This window comes from Adiantum capillus-veneris, chromosome 20 (genome assembly GCF_014529385.1).
Source record: "Adiantum capillus-veneris isolate H3 chromosome 20, ASM1452938v2, whole genome shotgun sequence".
Classification (NCBI taxonomy): Eukaryota; Viridiplantae; Streptophyta; class Polypodiopsida; order Polypodiales; family Pteridaceae; genus Adiantum; species Adiantum capillus-veneris.
The window spans coordinates 105,019,455-105,038,923 of record NC_140950.1 but is presented as its reverse complement, the minus strand read 5'-3'; the positions used below and the strand labels follow the sequence as shown (position 1 = coordinate 105,038,923).

General features: G+C 44.0%; 1 protein-coding gene across 2 annotated transcripts in view; it reads right to left on the bottom strand.

Annotated features, from left to right (window-relative positions):
• Positions 1–15,245, bottom strand: part of LOC147433025 (uncharacterized) — a 148,738-nt gene extending 133,493 nt beyond the window's left edge. The window contains exons 1-2 of one of the 2 annotated variants that reach the window (XM_086492776.1): positions 14,171–15,245; positions 13,477–13,920 (exon numbers count right to left, since the gene is read on the bottom strand). In XM_086492776.1, coding sequence (XP_086348902.1) covers positions 13,477–13,920; positions 14,171–14,386 — 660 coding nt within the window. In that variant the 5' untranslated portion in view covers positions 14,387–15,245. The remainder of the gene's footprint in view (positions 1–13,476; positions 13,921–14,170) is intronic. The other variant, XM_086492775.1, reaches the window with a different exon arrangement.
• Between the last annotated feature and the right edge of the window lie 4,224 nt (positions 15,246–19,469).

Here is a 19,469-nt window from a genome sequence, read left to right as displayed (position 1 = left end):
TATCTATCCTTTTTGTTGATTTCTTTCTTATTATTTATTCGTTTTCACTTTTTGGAAACACCCCTCTGGAAATCTAACTGCCCTGCATTGCATAGCTAGTGTGGAACTGTTCAGAGGGAGTCCAGGCCCGAGGACAAGAGAGCCCTAAGGTTGGACAAGGACTATGGTTAGCCAAAGTGGGGTCATTGACTAGCCAAAGTGGAATCCTTTGCTACAGAGGCTACATTTCAATTCTTGGTGTGGCTGCACTGTACAAAGAGGGTCAGATGACCTAGAAAGATACAATGGCCGCATCTCCTAAAATTTAGGAAACTGCTATTTTGGGACAAAAGTGTTCGCGTCATTACCTCCGGAATGACAAGGGGAACATTTTATTACTCTGCCGTGAGGTCAACTAGGCAACCGGTCAGGAGATTTTTAAGTGGCAACCCCGAAACAGGAAGTAGCCTGTAAATGTGCCAAGTGGCATATTTCTGTGCACTTTCCTCGTGCAGGAAGAAGTGGTGCTGATTTTAGGAGAAGGGAGGCTCATTTTCAGTCTGTCACAGGTTGAGAGCTATGGAGTGCTTCCTTTCCCTCTTATGTATAGTGCGGTGCCAGGAGTGATGCCCTGCACGCTACGCACTGCTCTCTCTCTCCCCTATGGCAGTATGTTATGCCCCTCTAGTGGGCTTTTCAATTGACCAATGTACAATGGTGTGGGTTCGTGCGCGATTGCCGAGGCAAGAGCCTCTTGCACAGGTGTTGGATTAGCTAGCGGCTAATCCCCCGCAGGTACAGGTGATTCGGAGAGGTTTCACGTGCAAAATCTCGTCCGATTCAAAGGGCAAGTAGCCCTACAGGTGCGGGAGCTCGAGAACTTGCTACAGATGCGACCGGCACGCAAAACGGAGCCCGAAACAGTGAATTACAGCCTGCTGTGTATTTTTGCAGGTTTAGGGTTTTGGCCCTAAACGGACCCTAATACCCCCAAGAGGTTCGGGGACGCGAGGGGACCGCTGTACAAGTGATCTAGCGCATTTTCGGGGCAGAAAACAGAGAATTCAGCGTGCTGCAGATTCTCGCCAGGTTTTGCAAAGTGTCCGTATGCGTCGGGAAAGTCATCCAATGCGTGGAAATACTGACTGTGAAGGGTCCTAGTACAGTTATGTTGCCGAAATCGGACCAGAACAGTTGAAATTCAGCCAAGGTTGTGCGGGGCAGCTTGTAGGGAACCACAGCGTTTATTCCCTCTTTTAAAGAATAAAGAAATACCGAAAGGGGCACCTATTTAGGGGCCAATCTGGTGTCGGTCTTCTCATACAGGTGCAATCTAGCAACCTGTATCCCTTTCCCCTTTGTTGTGTCTTGAAAGTACAGGTAAAGTGGGCGACAAATTAAATGGGTGAAAGCAAATAAGGTTTAAGTCTAAGGTCTACCGCCCTTTTTGGATTAAACAGGCCGGTTTCATACTACCATCATCGGGCAATGAAGGCCGCTGCCACTCACCAGGCTCCTCATCCAACTAAACAAGGGGCTTTCCCTACCAAATCCAAATCTCCAAAGCGGTGCCTCCTTAGTAGTGAAGCTAGGGTCAACACAGGATCTCCTGTAAAAAGAGCCTACCACTCTAGGAGGCTGCCAATTAGCACTCAACTGCTGGTCACGTGGTGCCTCACCCTCTAACTCCAATCTTATGCGACGTCCATGATGGCTAGTCTCAGCAATGCTCAAAACTAGAGTCCCTTGCTACGCAACAATCGTGACTCCCAAGCCAGGGTCAAGAAACACCCACCAACCCTAAAGAGAAGGTAAAATAGTCTCCAATGCTGATCTGCAAGTTGGTAGAGTTAGAATAAAAATCCTAACCCCGAAGTCTTCAATCATGTTTCAAGGCCCCTTGGCCAGGCTCTGTAAGTTGAGAGGTTTTCTTTTGCTTCCAGGTTTTAGACCCCTCTGTCGACTTCAGTAAGTTGGTCAAATCTTTAGGGTTGCCACATCTACACTTTGTGACAAACAGCTCCATTGTATGGAGCCTAAGCTCTTGTCTGATCGGTAGCAGCTCGAAGCATTTGCTCAAAGTAGGAAAAAATAACCTTGTCAATCTGCTCAAGGCACCATTACTCCCTCAGCTCAAAGCAAAAATTCGTGAAGTCCAAACAAGCTCGAACAGGTTCACTAGATACTTAACAAATCCATACGAAATCTTCAAACACTACTCAAATAAGTACTCAAACAAGGTTCAACCAGGTCCAAACAAGATAAGACAAGTTCAGACAATGCCTTCTAGTATTCTCAAACAAGGTGTCTTTATATACATAATACAACCAAAGACAAGTTCACTCAAAGGAGCCCTCCATCAATCTGACTCAAAGTGTGACTGATTTTCCAACCTGTTGTAGTAAAATGACTCATTGTCGAAAAGCAATGGTAGTGTCATTCTAATGATGCCACTGCATGCCCAAGAATGTATCACAATGTCCCACCTGGAAGTCCACTTTGTTGTGGTATCCTTGGATAGTAGTCAGAAGCAAAAAGCAATGTAACTTTAGTAGTGTCTCTAGTAACAAGCTCAGCCGCCTCGCTTTGAATTTTTCCATAGGCCCTGCATAACTGTTATGAGGAGTCTGAAAGAGTTGGTGCACAAATTTCTAGAACTAATCTAACCATAGTCTTTTCTTTCTTGGTGAGAGATTGCTCTCTAGCTGGTCTATCTATTAGCATTTTGTTGAGATTGTGGCGTGTCTAAAAACATCCAAAACATCGAGCCTTTTACTTGGGAGTCCCTTTGGTTTGGAGTAAATCGTATATGTTGTTGTTGAAGTTGACTCGTTCAAACTCTAGAAGTAGATAGGTTTTGTCGTTTTTATCTCTCGAAAAAATCTCTTGGATCTTTTCAGACTAAAAAACAAGATTATCCTTCATAAGCTTCTGGCTGAGTGCCGCGTGTAACAGACTTGGACACTCCAACTCGAGAATCAATCACGACAACACCAAATAACCACTTCAAAACAGTTCACAGCTCACAATAGATTTGCATTGGCCCGGTGGAGTTCCGTGCCTAGAGATATTGGCCCCAAAGACTGGCGCCCCTTTCGGTATTTCTTTTTGTATTAATCAGTGTTCAAAGTACAAGAGTGGTTCGGGTCTCACTCTCAGACTCTGCGTCCAGATGCTCTACCGAGTGGAAGCACCACATAGTTATTTGTTTACAAGGGATGCCAAAAACAGTGCCCCAAAACCTCCAAATCAAAAGCAAAAGGTCTTTTCTCTCACAAGCGCTCTCTTGAGCTTTCAGAAAATAAAGCAATGGAGTAATGGAGTTCTCTCTCTCTCTCTCTCTCTCTCTCTCTCTCTCTCTCTCTCTCTCTCTCTCTCTCTCTCTCTCCTTGCAATTTGCGTAGAGAAAAAGCAAATCTACTGTAGCCCGTAATTTGCGCCGCAATTTCCGGAATGAGGCCGTACGGTGCCACGTCATCATCACGGGTTCTACCCTGCTGCCCTTTTAGGGTTAGGGTTAGGGTTAGGGTTTCCATAATGCTCTCGAGCAGCCACGTCATCACTTTGTGGCATACCCCCCTCTTGAAAGCATTGTAATCGCCCTCGATTACGCCTGCAAAAAGACAGAGGCCATAAACCGTCTTAGCAGACATTGACTGTTAGTACCTACGTACTAGGAAACACACATCTAGCGCATGTACCAATCAACAGTCACATCACACAACATCACAGGACATCACATGACATTCAACATTCATTCAAATCTTAGACCGTGATTTACCGGCAATGTAGTTAGCAATCGCATCTATTTCCAATCGAGACCTCAGCGATGTCCGATTGACTAACCCCTATTGCAACCATGTCTATTCGAGATCAATCAGACCAAAATGCTGCAGTCATTTCGTCTATCAGTTCCTGTACTTAAAAAGAAGTCAAGAACAAATCAGTATCATATTCAAGAATTCCATTTCATAAAATCATCCAGTAGAATACTGTCAAATATCAGTATCCCTGAAGCTCAAAGAGACATCAGTGACTCTAGAATTCAAAAATTCGAGGCATCTGTTGACAAAGGAGCGGAGTAACTCCCCTCTTGTGCAAACCCGCCGCACCAGACCTCCGGCCAAGCTGACTTCGGGGTTCCATTTGGAATAGACTATGCTAAACCAAAAGCTTCAAGGTAAAGATTCACATTCCGAGGAATATCTGCTAGGTCTTCCTCCTCCATTCGCTTCGCATCCATTGCGAAGTAGGTCTTGAATTTAACCAAGAACCGTCAATTCGCTTTACCTTCTTTCTTTCTTTCAGTGCCAATTTCTGTTTTGGAACGAGTATCTGCTCATTTTCGTCCAATTCGGGTTCTTCCCATCATCGGGCACATCACCTTCAAAAGGCTTTCAAGAGACTCACATGAAATGCATTGTGTATCCTCCAAGTATTCTAGCAGCTTCAGTCCAAAGGAGATATCATATATCTGGAAAGGTCCACACTATCTCATGCTAAGCTTTCAAAGAAGCTCCTCCTTTCCCTTTTTTTTTTCTTTCTCGAGAGTGCCTTCCCATAATGTAAGAGCACCCAATCATTCTCCTTCAATTTCAAATCGCGACAATGGCAATCTACTGTCTTTTTCTGTCTTTCCCGAAATTTCTGCAAAGCCTTCCGAACCAAGTCCCTCGTGAGCTGGTCGGCTTCAAAGAAAAATCTTATCTTTCGTGCTACGAAAGGGTTTCAAGAGTAAAACCTTCGTAGCAAATTCAAGAATCTCAAATGGCACCTTCCCCATCAAAGAGTGAAACGTGTTTCTGTAGGCATATTCCACCAAAGGTAAAAACCTTTCCCAAGTAGTCTTCTGATCCAACAAAGAAGACTTCAACAAATCCAATACCACCGAATTAGCAATCTTTAATTGCCCGTCAGTTTGCAGGTGGAACGATGACGAGAACTGCAACCACGTGCCTAAGTTCTCCCAAATAGCCATCCGAAACAAACTCGTGAACGTGGTGGGGTGCTTGTCGGAGACAATCGTCTCAGGCATGCCATGTAATCTGAAGACCTGGGCAATAAACAATCGTGTCGACGCTGTGTTCTTGGGAGATGAAATCCATTGCAATACTTTCCCAGGGCGGGTGGGTATGGGTAAAAGGTTGTAACAATCCCTGTGCTTTATGTCTGTCAAACTTGACCTTCGGGCATACCAAGCAATTGCGCACAAACTCGACCACATCCTTCTTGAGTCTCGGCCAAAAGAAGTATCCCTCTACCCCTTCCAAGGTGGTAGCAATGCCGCGATGACCCGTAAAAGGCGGCCAATTGCATTCGGTTAGAACCTTTTCCCTCAACGGCTGTGTAACGCACAACATGGTTTTCTTCATCAAGTAGCCATCCTGAATGGAATAATCCGCTACTATCTCCCCTTTCTGTATTCAAATGAATACATCTGCAAAATCTGTTATGTGGCGTACTGACCGACCATATCCTCAAAGTTCCTATGATGTATCGCAGAAATAGCCAGAACCAACGGCTTTCGGGACAAAGTATTTTCCACCAATTTCTTCCGTCCCTGCACATGAACGATCCGAAAGTAAACCGTGACAAGAAGTTTTGCCCACCGAATCTGCTTTTTCTTATAGCTGCTTCTGTGACAAGAAGTAGCGTAAACTCCCTTCATTTGTGAAAATAGTAAAATCGGCTCCGAAAGGTAATGTCGCCACTGAATAAGAGCATGGATAGCCGCCATAGCCTCATTCTTGGAGAAAACAATGATATCGTCCAAGAAAGTGCCAACAAATAGCCTGTACTCTCGAAAAAACTTGTCCATCATCCAGTTAAATGTCGCAGGAGCATTGGTTAGGCCAAAAGGCATCACCAAAAACTCAAATAACCCAAAAGGCTGTCTTGTAGACGTCTCCCGACGCGATTCGGATCTGATGATATCCACTCTTTAAATCAATCCTGCTAAAACACGAGGATCCCTGTAATCTGTCGAGTATATCATCGATCCTAGGAATCGGAAATCTGTTCTTGATGGTGATTTTGTTGAGAGCTCTATAATCGATGCACATTCTCCAAGATCCGTCTTTCTTCAAAACCAACAAAATTGGAGAGCAATACGGTGAAGTACTAGGCTGGACAAGACCATTGGTCTTTCACTTGGTTCATAATCTCTTCGTTCTGGGCTCGGCTCACACGGTAAGGTGGCCGGTTCGGTGTTGTGCTTCCAAGTATTAGACCAATGAAATGATCCTCGGGATGAGCGGGTGGTAACTCGCCTAACACGCCCTCTGAAAAAGCAATCGGCATGAGTGTGGAGAAAAATCTTGGCGTTCTTTTGTTCAGGTCAAAACATATTCGACCTTCATCCATCGTTCCGTTCTCTCCCAAATGAAAAAATGAGTAAAGAAACTGAAGTTCATCAAGTATAATCTCTGAGCCCTTCATTTGTCAAAGTCGCTTTCTCAGCCCGGTAGTCAACCACGACGTTGTTGTTGTGGTACCAAGGGATTTCGAGTAGAACATCACAACCTTCCAAGGCAATTACGTAAAACTCCGCGTGCCCAAAACACCCATGTCATTGCAAACAAAGTTTGCCAATGCTTGGTGTAATGGCAACATCCCGTCCGGGTGCCACTCGAACTACCTCCGCCTGTGGCCTCAGCCTGTCGGGAGTAATTCCAAATCGAAAGAGCTTCCTGATCTTTCCTTTTTGCCCTAAAAAGAGCAAATTTGTACTTTCATTCATTTGATTCGGTTTAGGCCCCACGCAATGTGGTACCAGTTCTGCTTTTTATCTGCCTTTTCTGCCACGTCTCTCAGCTGCTTTACAACTTTCTGGCCTTTCTTCATCCTGTTCATTCGGTGCCTTGTTAGGGCACTTCGCGGAGATATGCCCAGTTTCTCCGCATTCAAAGCACTTCCCCTCCTTTATGTAGCGAGCTCTCTCCTGAGGAGTAAGCTTGGGTCGTGCATCCTTCTTTTCTAGGTTGCTCTTTCTCTTTCTACTTTCATTTTTCGAAGTCTGTTTGACTCTTTGTGTCATGATCTCATCTGGGGGGTAGGTCAAACTGCCCGAGTGAATGGCAAAACCCGGTTTCGCATGACTCATCAACTCCTGAATGGAAGCTGACTTTTGTTCCAAGCAGTGATCTCGGATCTCTGTAGGTAGACCCAAGGTAAACAGCTCAATCTATTCCCTGATCGAGATCTTCTTAAATGAAGACGCGGGTGAAAAGAGCTCCAGAATCTCTCGCAATAAGAGTCCACTGTATCCTTCTTGGTCATCCGAAGATGGTTCCAAGCAGTTCGTATATCACGTTCATACTCTCGAGTCAGCCAAGAAGAAATAAAAAATCCTCTTGAATTTCAGCCATTTAACTGGCGTAGTCCTGTTTAATAGAAGCGTGGACCACCAAGTTCAAGCATTCCCCTTAAAGTAAGAGGCAGATCTCCGAATCTTAGAGTGCTCTGAGTAGTGTCCTCCCGCGAAAACAATGTCAAACTGCTGTACAAAAGACAAAGCCTTCGAAGCATCTCTATAACCAGAAAAAGTGTCAAATTTAATTGACTGTCCACCTTCCTTAAACTCTCGGACTTTCTTGCTTTTATCTTCCAGAAAGTCATACTGGTTGGCTTTATAAAAATTCTTCTTCTTTGCATAAAAGTTGTTGTCATCAAAGTCTGAGCTAGACGAGTCCTCTCTAGAACTATCACTCACTGGGCGAGATTTAGACCTCTTTGTCTTTTTCTTGCCCTTTCCGAAACGTTGTTTCTTGCTTCGCTTTTTGCCTTTGCGGTCTTCTTCGCTCGAAGAACTGTCAGAAGAAGAAGAAGAAGAAGAATTGTGTACTCCTTCAAATCGAACACGCTTCTTCAGTTTCTTTGCCTTATCAAATGTCCACTGACGACCCAAATAACTCGGGTTATCAGTGCCTTTCTTTTGCTTTTTGCTGTGCTTTTTAGCTTTGTTCTGCGCGTCAAAAAGCTGAGCAATCCGTGCATCAACCACCTCTTCTAATTCCTTCTCTGAATATTTCTTGTGAGCAGAAGGTTTCTTGAGAGCGGGTATCGGGGGTGGGGTTGTGGTTTTCTGCCACTGCGCACGCAGTTCCTGAAAAGAAGTCTCGCTCATATATTTTGCAAACTTTGGGTCCTTCGCAAAATTGAGCATCATCTTTGTTGCATCGCCGATCAATTGACGACGCTCCATCTCTCGACGCTCCGCCTGAGTAGGCCGAGGCGGGCCATACTCTTTGCCGGAATCTTCGTTGTGATCCCTGCCCACACCTCCGGATGCAGAGGGAGTCGACTGATCCTAGCGTGAAGCCATAGGTGCTACGGAAAAAAAAATTGGGATCGGATTTCCCATAGAAGAGAAATCGGCCGTGCTCTAATACCACTGTAACAGACTTTGACACTCCAAGTCAAGAATCAATCACAGCAGCACCAAATAACCACTTCAAAACAGTTCACAGCTCACAATACATTTGCACTGGCCCGGCGGAGTTCCGTGCCTAGAGATATTGGCCCCAAAGACTGGCGCCCCTTTCGGTATTTCTTTTTGTATTTATCAGTGTTCAAAGTACAAGAGTGGTTCGGGTCTCACTCTCAGACTCTGCGTCCAGATGCTCTACCGAGTGGGAGCCCAAACCACATAGTTATTTGTTTACAAGGGATGCCAAAAAACAGTGCCCCAAAAGCTTCAAATCAAAAGCAAAAGGTCTTTTCTCTCACAAGCGCTCTCTTGAGCTTTCAGAAAATAAAGCAATGGAGTTCTCTCTCTCTCTCTCTCTCTCTCTCTCTCTCTCTCTCTCTCTCTCTCTCTCTCTCTCTCTCTCTCTCTTTTTGCGTAGAGAAAAAGCAGATCTGCCGCAGTCCGTAATTTGCGCCGCAATTTCCGGAATGAGGTTGTACGGTGCTACGTCATCAACACAGGTTCTGCCTTGCTGCCCTTTTAGGGTTAGGGTTAGGGTTAGGGTTTCCATAATGCTCTCGGGCAGCCACATCATCACTTTGTGACACCGCGTGGTCCATGAGCATTTGCATAGTGGTTCCATGTTTGGAAAGGAAATACTCTTGTAGTGGTGAAGGCAACTCACGTGTACATGCTTCTGCCATAGTCTAGTGTCAGTCTTAGCGTAGGACCTAGCTTGGCACTTTGTGAGCCTCTAACATGACGTGAATGCCCAAGCCAGTCGCAGTTGCATACCCTCTCTTGCACAGTTAGTTAGCATAAGCATTTTTCAGAGCATTGAACCCTTTTTGCCAACGTGCACATTTTTCACTTATTTAATAATGATTTTTCACTTATTTATTAATAAGTGACTTTTGTTGGAAAGTAGGTAGGGCAAATTGCCAAAGAATCTATGAAAGAAACCCACTGGGCACTCAGTAAAGGCAGAAGAAGCAGGGACACAGAAGGGCAAGCATTGCAGCAAACCGACAAGCACCCTCGGGCTTCCCAGCGTTTTCTCAGCAAAAGTACCAGAAATCAACTCTTTTTAAAACTGACACCCAAAAGCTCACACAGTCCCGTTGTCACGTCGTCACGCCATTTTGCAAGTTGTTGCCGCCCGAGGTGGATCCATTGCAGTTCCAGCTCGGTTCTTCATCCTCTCTTCTGGTCCGATGCCAACATGCTAAATCACCAAGTTGCATTCGATGGTGAAATTTAGTCCACATTTTGACAGCCCCGGATTAGGCCTCTAGAAATGACCCAATGGAGAGAAACTACCTCACATAGGTTGGGCACAGCCATAAATCAGCTCCAACTACCTTAACCGCGCCCCTAAGAGATACTAGGCCACTAACAGGTCCACCCATAGGACAACCAAAGAAGTGACACTCTTAACATCCCCTCTCAGCTCCTAGACAGAACTCACACCTATGGAGTTGCTAGGTGATAGCTGAAGAAGAAGCTCATCTATCACGTGTCAAAGATTGGCATACTCAAGGTACTACAAGGCTGTCTCAACAGCTATGCACAGTGCATTACTACAGGTAAATTGTGCCTTCGGTCGTCAAGGCTACAAAACCTCTTTCGGTGGAGAGGACCTTTCACTACAGGTAAATTGTGCCTTCGGTCGTCAAGGCTACAAAACCTCTTCCGGTGGAAAGGACCTTTCACAACCAGACCTCTTTCGGTGGAAAGGACCTTTCACAGCCAGACCTCTTTCGGTGCAAAGGACCTTTCACAACCAAAGTGGAGGCCCATCCAAGCTGAGATTGATTTGAACATCAACTACCACACATAGAATCCATAGGGAAATAAAAAAGAAAAGACATATCACAGGCTCCCACCACCAGCTTGCACATACCCCCCTTACCCACTTCTCTCGCTACTTATATTCCACGACACCCTATTTGGGAGTAGAGTGGGCCTATCACACTTGCTATCACCGCTCCATGGGCTTTAGTGGTTTGGTGCATGTCGCCATGCCACGCAGGAAAGGGTAGAAAGTTTCTTTGATGCTAGTGTTATTGCTCCCAAAGGATCCTTCTTGCACACATGACATGACTCAAGCCAAACATGCACAAAAAAAAGTATAAGGGATAGTCATCTAACTCACCTCCCATAGATATACCTAGGTGAATCCACGATAAGCCCAGATTCACCTTTAAAGGAAAGTGCAAGGTATAGACTCCTGGTAAAATCATCCTTAAAACAATATAACCATCAGCTCCATCATGCATAGAATTGACTAAATATTAGGACATCCCCAGTAACACCGTCAGTACCCAGTAGTGGGTGTAGCACTAGGTACTAAAATATGCCCCCACACCACACACACACGAGCATACATCGATACAGGTACTAAGTTTCCGTCATAACTCTAGAGATGTTGGGCAGACTCAGCCATTATCAAGCCTAGCACTAAAAGAAGCATTGAATAGGAAACATTTGCACAAAAGAGGTAGTTGATAAGGCATATGCACCACGAAAGATAGAAAAAATGAACACGGTATCAACTGGTCGTAACTTTGACGAAAACTTCAATTTTAAAGTCTGCATGTCACTATACGAGTAAAAAATATACCTAGATCAATCCGCGATAAGCCCAGATTCACCTTCATGGTATAGACTCATGGTAGTCATCCATAAGACAATATATCCATCGGCTCCATCATGGATAGCATTGACTAAATCCTTCAATTTTAAAGTCTGCATGTTCGCTATACGAGTAAAAAATATACCTGGATCAATCCACGATAAGCCCAGATTCACCTTCATGGTAGACCCACAAGACAATATATCCACCAGCTCCATCATGCATAGCATTGACTAAATACTGAGACATCCCCACTAACCTCGTCATAGAGCCTGACTAACTCACCCAACTACTTCAACCTAGTGCCATACCTCAAGGATTGACTAAATACTACATTGCCTCCCATAGAGCCTAATTTAGTGCCATACCTCAAGGATTGACTAAATACTACCACATCGCCTCCCTTATAGCCTAATTGGCTCACCCATCTACTTCAACCTAGTGCCATACCTCAAGGATTGGCGTCCCATACCACTAGCTCACACCTTACCTAGGGTATCCGGGCAAGCACTACCAAAGGTCTATACCCAATAGTGGTGATCACAGCTCGTAATCCCCCAATTGCCTTGGCCAAAGGCCACACATGTATGATGTCACCTACGTCAGGTGTCCATCCTATGCCTAGGGACATAACAAGGAAAGAAGAGGTCCAAGATATGAAGAGTTAGCTTGCATAGATGCAACAACTTCTCTCCGCCAAAATTACAGAAGATTGAATCCTTGCATGCGGCCTTAGGAGCAAGATGCTCAAGGAATTCTAAGAGCGGAATGCTCAAGAGAAGCCAAAACAAAGTCTCTGATTTGCATCCTATTCTCCAATTTTTACTCCTCCTAATCACTCTCCTTGAGTAACCTTGACCTCTTAAGAAGATACTTAAGTCTAGAGATAGGGGCATTGCTTTCGACTATGACAATAAAAGAAGGAAGTTTGAAGTCACCTTTGCCAACAGCAGCTTCTTAGATAAGTCCACATTGAAGCATATGGGTATGTTTCTCGAAGAGATAGCTTGCACTTCAAAAAGGACAAAAGAACGGAACAGGATAGGCTATTCCAGAAGGAGAGTGGTAAGGTCACCGCATATTTGGATAAGTATTGGTTCATAATGCTCAGGATGATGCTTTTATGAAGATCTCCAACAAAGCGAGGATGCGAAAGTAGAAGGTGGCAGCCTCTTAGCTAAAGACTTAGCATAGAAGAAGGGAGATGCTTCCTATATGGAATGTAACATCAAGGACGGCAATTGTGCGAGCTCACTAAGAGTCGGGTTCTTTTTTTTTCAAGTCCTCTACGTACTCTCACCACATCTACAGGCCAGCCAGTTTCACTTGAGCTGCCCCCTGTGTGCCATGTGACAGTCCTGCCTCATCAAGAGCCACTGCTATGGAACCGCTTCTGCCACATCAGGGCCTTCTCAAAACCAAGGGGAAAAAAAGAAAGGGGTTGTTTGAATTTCTTGGCCCACTCGGCTACCTCTTGAAAATGTGCCACCTTCAAAAAGCGACAAACCGTAACATGCCAAAGGGTCAAAACGCTTCGATCTTCAGAAAATAGCTATTAGGACTCTTTTTGCGAAACTTCTGATCTGTGCTTTATCTTTTCACTTATGTTTTAGAAGAGGGAGCCTAGGCCCTATAGAAAGACCCATGGTGTCACTTTAAATCCTTATCCAGAGAGCATGGCACAAGGGGGCATCTAGTCGCTAAGCCCTCTCAAGTGTTATAAAAAAAAAACATGGAAATTGGAAAAACACCTACACAGGGGCTAGCTGTGGTAAATTCAAGGCCAGAAATTAACAATCATCTCTTAAGTTGGGCCATCCCCAAAGTGTATCGCACAAGCGGTGGCTACATGCTCAAATTCCAATAACGTGGGGGCTAGCTGTGGCAATTCACGTCCGTCGACTCTCTCCTGCATTGGAGAGCTCTAGCACCAAGCGGTGTATCTCTTCTCTCTTACCTTAACCCTCTCGATTTACTTCCAGTTCAAATTGCAGATGTTGTCTTCACCATCTGCAACTGTACTAGAAGCTGGTGGCGGATTATATTACATAACACTTATGAGCTGGCACCCACACCCTTGCATACATTGTTCCCAAGAAGAACTCACTTGCACTAAACAAAAAATCAAGACACACTAGAAAATCACAAACCTTACACTCTAAGGAACTGCAAGTGGACAACATCTTAGCCTTCTAGAAGGTAAAGGTTCTCAGTGAAAACAAAGTGATCACTAACAAGCTGCCACATAATACACATCTTAGCCTTCTAGAAGGTAAAGGTTCTCAGTGACAACAAAATGATCACTTACGAGCTGCCACATGATACACGTCTTGACAAAGTTACACTAACATCCGATTGTGCATGGCTTTTTTAGAAAAGCAATTAAAAGAACAGAGTTGTTGTAAAAATCGAAGCTCAAGTACTGCAAAACACATGATAAAAGCCGCCACAGTACCCGGTAGATTGCAGTCGAAATGTTGTAAACCCATCCGCGTGAAGTTTGAGTGGGATACCCAAACAACAATTTCTTGGACTGAAGGGCAGCAACGTCTCCCGGACGTAAAAGATTCTGAGATTCAAGTTTTCCTGTGGAGATCACAAGCTCTCCTTCACTGTCATACACAGCCGCATGTAAAAAGTCAGATATCACTGAAACTGCGGACTTCAAATCAAACTCTGCTAAGCTCTTGTTGCTTCCTGCCCTATTGGATAGATAGTTGTTGATTAAAACGCGGGTTGCTATCAATCCTGCCTTGTCAGTTTCACTGATCAAGTAGTCTTTCAGCTGCTCCTGACGAAGAGTTGAGACGGTAAGAAGCCTGCGATCTATCTCTTCTACAAGTTGTTCATGTGCCTTTAACCAAAGAACCAATGCAGGAATTCCAGACGCAAGAACGACCTGCATCCACATCAATTACAATATTGAATGGATTAATATTAATGAGATAACGTCCAAGAACTGTCAAGTGTTCATAAGCCCAGAATGAACATAGCACACTAGAGCAGTTCCTAAGAATGACCCTGAACAATCATCTACAATTCGCTAAACTCTTGAAAGCTTGTCGAAGCGGACCAACCAGCCCTCCACACCCAAACAAAGTAGCAGGCACTGAAATAAAAGAAGCTCTTGTCAAAGCAGATGTATTTACCAGGAAACCAACAAAGACGGTAAGCTTGAGGCAGATGGAAGCACGCAAGCTCTTTCTATTCCTTGCTGCTTCTGCTGAAAAATCGTCTGAATGGTCCTCAATATGCCCAATATCGATTGACGAATGCTCGGAGAAAGCTACATCAGAAGATGAAACACCTGCTGGCACATGTGACCTTCCATGTAAGCCAAAACAGCTGGTGCAACTGCTCCTCATATTGCTTGCCTACCGCATTTGTTTCTGTTGTGACAGCGGTCTGGCCCTCCTGCCTGCATAGACGCGACTAAAACAAACAAAAGAAATGTACATCCTGTCTCAGTCGAGATTATCCTGCACATAGGCTTTCAGTGGTCGCATGTGTGTGTGCCTTCTGCATATCAGCACAACGTGCATATCTTTGCCACACATCCTTGAATATTGATGTCTGTGTGGAGCCTCGATATAACAACCTCCTGCAGAAAATAGATTTTCTGTAATAGCGAAACCTTGACAAGGCAAACGGAAGCCCCAGGCTATGGTAAGCTTCAGGTTTGGCAGAAAATTACTGTGTGGCGACATGGCAGAGACGACCTTCTGGCAAATGACATTTCAATGTACACCTTGTTAAACAGGAGCTGACAATTTATTTCTGAGCCCAGCCACAGCTACAATTTGCCAGGCTATGGGAACATCGATGTAATACTAGCCAGAAAACAGCCATGCCAGGTACATCCGCAAGAGAATAGAATCCCCCCCGACAGAATGGTTCGCGGTGACCTTGCCAAGCTGCAGTAATGCGTGGCTCTGGCTATGGAGACCTCCACTGCTATAGTCTGCAAGAACTTGGGGCGAATGAAAGTATTTAGCCAATTATGCGATACAAGAGAAGAGGCGGGCAAAATAGAGCTGCGGTACCTATACAGAGAATCTGAAACCCGAAGGAACAAAATACTTGCAGCGAAGGTGGGGCTTGGGAGCGTGAATCGTGATGGAAAGTTATGTAACGAGTGCGTCCGCGCGGGCGCCTGTGTGTGTGTGTGTGTGTGTGAGAGAGAGAGAGAGAGAGAGAGAGAAACTCATAAGGATGACACGCCCGAGTAGAGAGAGGGTGGGGTGAATAGAAAGAGAAAAGTCTGCATGGTAGCATCTTCAGAGAGAGAGAGAGAGAGCTGGATCCTGGAAAGATAATTTAAAATAAAGTTAATCTTAATTTGCATAATTATCGTTTCCAACTGAAACCACCTGCACCGAGTTCGTTTGCATAGTGGCGGATCTCCTTTAAACCTGAAGTTCCCACGCACCTCACTCGAATGAAGTGGAAAGCATTAACATGTGTGAGCTTGCATGCACATGTGTATATCCCATTTGTACATACATACATACACACGTGTGGCGGTCGGGGCCAGTGTCCCTCAACTCCAGTGGCAAAAATAGAACATTCTTTATAGGCCCAAAGGTGATTGGACACTACTTATCAAACAAGGCGTCTCAAAACAAACGTTGGCACTGCCTTTCACTCCGACTAAAGAGAGAGAGAGAGAGAGAGAGAGAGAGAGAGAGAGAGAGAGAGAGAGAGAGAGAGAGGAAATGAAGAAGAAGAGAGACTATAGATTAAAGAGGAGAAAACTTAAGCATACCTTCCAAAAATTGGAAGGGTGTTCTGTAGTATACGGGCTGAAATCCCCTAGCATTTACCCTCCCTTTCTACCGAAAGACAGTGCCAACAAAGATGATAGTGTCGAATAATTAAAAAGGAGGGTAAAGATGTTGTTTTTTCGGGATAAAAATTGAATCGATTAAAAATAAAGAGGGGAAACACGTACAAATGCCCCTAGGGGCTATCCTGGCCATACTAGGGATGGCCTAAAGGCTTGAGAAACACCAGTGGACGTTACAAAAGGAGAAAAAGTATATAAGAATTACATACCGCCTTAAGGGGTCATAAAAGGAAAAAATGACAACCTCAAAACCTTTTGCAAATCTTTTACATAACCTTGAGAAGCATCAGAGAAACAAGACCATAGACCATATAGCTCTTTCATTACAGCCATGAAGCTTAAAGCAAGAGGAATAGCTCATGGAGAGTGGGGAAGACCAAAAGCCTACTTTGTTTCTTTCCAGCCAAATCTGCCACAAGAAAGCACCTCTGAGGAAGACCCAAAGTGGAACATGTGTCAAGCTACATTCTCTCAGTAAGAGAGATCTCCAAGTAATCTTTGTAGAGCCAACAGAACATTCTTTTAGAAGTTCTCTTTTGAAAACAATATTATGTTTGCAACTAACAAACAAGTGAGGCAGGGTCTCCTCTTGAACTTTGCACCTGCTCTACAACATCCATCAGAAACACTAAGTCTTTTAGCCTTTGACCGTGTCCATAAACCTTGATGCAAAATGAGCCATATGAGGCAACTCGGCTTGAAAGATACATGGTAAGACCAAATGGATTTAAAACCTATAGGACCATTGTTTGGCATTCCAAGAAACTCTCAATTTATTATTAACCTTAGCAATCAAAAGTGGATCCATCTTGCCTATATCTCCTTTAGCTGCATAGATGTTATTGCATACTAAGAAAAGGGTTGTCCTTTTAAATAGCGCTGCATATTAACTTGCATACTTTGAATTTTGTCCAATACCAGGTCAGGACACCCTTGAGAGATTTGGAAATGTTGTAACAGTTCGAGAGCTAGACCCCATCCTTGTAGACATCTTTCCAAGTTCTCAATCCTGCTTTGAAACACTTGTGTGCCCTTCTGGGCGGGTAAAGACGTTATTGCTTGACAAGAGGGAGGATAAAAGGTGCAAATGTATTGGAGGAGGTGAATAACTTTGCAAAAGGGATGTAGAAGTGCCAAAACACATAAGAGAGATTAGGGCTATAGTCAAATACACATGCTAGACTTGAGTGCATACGTGCATGGGGGCTCCTTGAAAGAAGTGCAGATATACAATGTGGGAGGATTTACATTTAGGAATGTAAGCAAAAACACTTTAAGCTTTCTCCATCCAAGCTTTTTGGAAATTGTTTCGACAAGGTATATATCCAAGTTGTTAGTTATGTCCATGTGGGTATGCATTCATACACATAAAGCTATCATCCACAAAAAGAATAATAGAAAAAAAAATGAATTTTAATAGCCCATTTTTCTAAAACTATCTAGGCTCCACCCACCTTGGGAGATGCATTTCCCTACAAAAATCCAACCATGTTAACTTAGCATCAAGAACTAAGATTCAAAGGCAATAATTCACCCAATGAAGGAAAGGGAAGGGAAGGATGGAAGCATTGAGTGCGGAAGCATCACGTGAAGAGGGGCACTCAAGAAAGGAGGGTTTGCACGACAAGGCCACCAAGTAGGGAACAATTTTGTTGGGATATGGCTCAGAATATTGACGTATAAAAGCAGAGCGTCTTTAGGGTTTTAAAGCACAGAGCTCTTTGTCAGTGTGTACTTTGATTGTTTTTGTCTCTCAAACTCGCATAGAAAGAGGCACGCTGCCTTCTCATGCGAGATTTATTCTCGACCCAAGCCGCTTGAAAAGTCATCAACAGAAAACATCTTAAAAACATCATTGCTCTCAGCCACAATGAAAGACTAAACTTGATGTAGAAAATGCCCAAAGTAAGTAGAAACTGAAGGGAAATTGTGCGTGCTATAAATCATTAAGCATAGTATAAAAGACTTGTTGTGCATAAATTTATGGTAGAAGCACAAAAGGACAAAATTGCTTGCTGCATCACACCCGTAGGCTTAAAGTAAGCTCCACGTTCTTAGTATGAGAATATTTATGCTTATTTGATTGCATGTGGTTTTTAAAGAATTCCAACTAAGATCTCTTTGTATGTCAAGCATGCGGATGATGTATTTTGGATCATTGTGCTCTATGTGGATGACATGTTGCTCACTATCAAATGAGGGACATATTGTTGATTTTAAGACTGAGCTAATTGCGTCTTTTGAGATGTCAGATTTGGGGCTCTTGCATCATTATTTGGGCATACAATTAAAGCAGGTTGATGGAGGTATTGCTTGGAGTCAAACAAAGTATATTAATACATTCCTCTATAGATTTAGCCTTGACAATCGCATGCCTATTGCTGCTTCTATAGGGACATGTTTAGAGCTTAGTCTTCATGAGGCTATATGCATAGCCTAGGGTCTACACATTGGAAGGCAGTTAAGCGGATATTTTGCTACTTGACTAGCACTATACATCTTAGATTGTTTTATCCCAAGGGGGATCATTGCCGCCACATTTACGTCCTTTTTCATACTCGCATTGGGATGTTTGATATGACACTCAAGTGTCCTTTGTTTCATGCTCAATACCTCATGCGTATCTTAGTTGAGGAGGATGTGGCCTACAACAACCACTTCTAGTTCTGAGGTTGAGTACATGGCAATGTTCACAACTATGATTGAGTGTGTTTGGCTCAGACACCTATTGTTGGATAATAGTCTACCACCACCATCCTTACTGATAGTTAGAGTGCTTTGGTAGTTGCAATGTTCCATGCTCACACAAAGCACATAGAGGTGCACTAGAGAGGTTAGCCTGAATTATGTGCCTATGCAAGACAACCTTGTTGATCTTTTTACAAAGGCTTTTTCTTGTGAGAAGTTTGAAGCGTTCACAAAGCTTTGGGCTTACTCCCCTTTGTGGACTAATACATAGGGTATGTCATGTCCCTAGTGATATGTGTGAACACACTTAGGCCTACCATGACACTTTTTTCCCTCGTCAGGAGAATTTTTTTCCGTCTTCTTGCTTATCAGTCTAGGGCAAGCCTCATCTTTGTGTTGGTACACGTAGTACTTAATACTACTTCCAATGTTGTGTGTTCTTGAGATTCTCCTTTATCTCCTCCATCTTTGCATACATTCTTGCAACTATATTTCCAAAAGTGCTCTCCTCCCTATGGCGCAATGTGGACTAGGTTGTTGCATCGCCATACAAATTGCAAGGTGATTAGGCTTGCAAGTTGCAATCTACACCATCTACAAGCCTCCACAACCTCAACCATTGTTGACTCAAGCCTAAAGGTCAAAATTACCTCTGCATTATCTTACTTAAACGAGGAGGGGCAAGGGGCAATCAGCACAATAGCCAAAAAGTTCTCTCTCTCTCTCTCTCTCTCTCTCTCTCTCTCTCTCTCTCTCTCTCTCTCTCTCTCTCTCTCTCTCTCTCTCTCTCTCTCTCTCTCTCTCTCTCTCTCTCTCTCTCTCTCTCTCTCTCTCTCTCTCTCTCTCTCTGTATGTGTGTGTGTGTGTGTGTGTGTGTGTGCGCGTGCGCTAAAGAACCTTCACCCGTTGGCGAC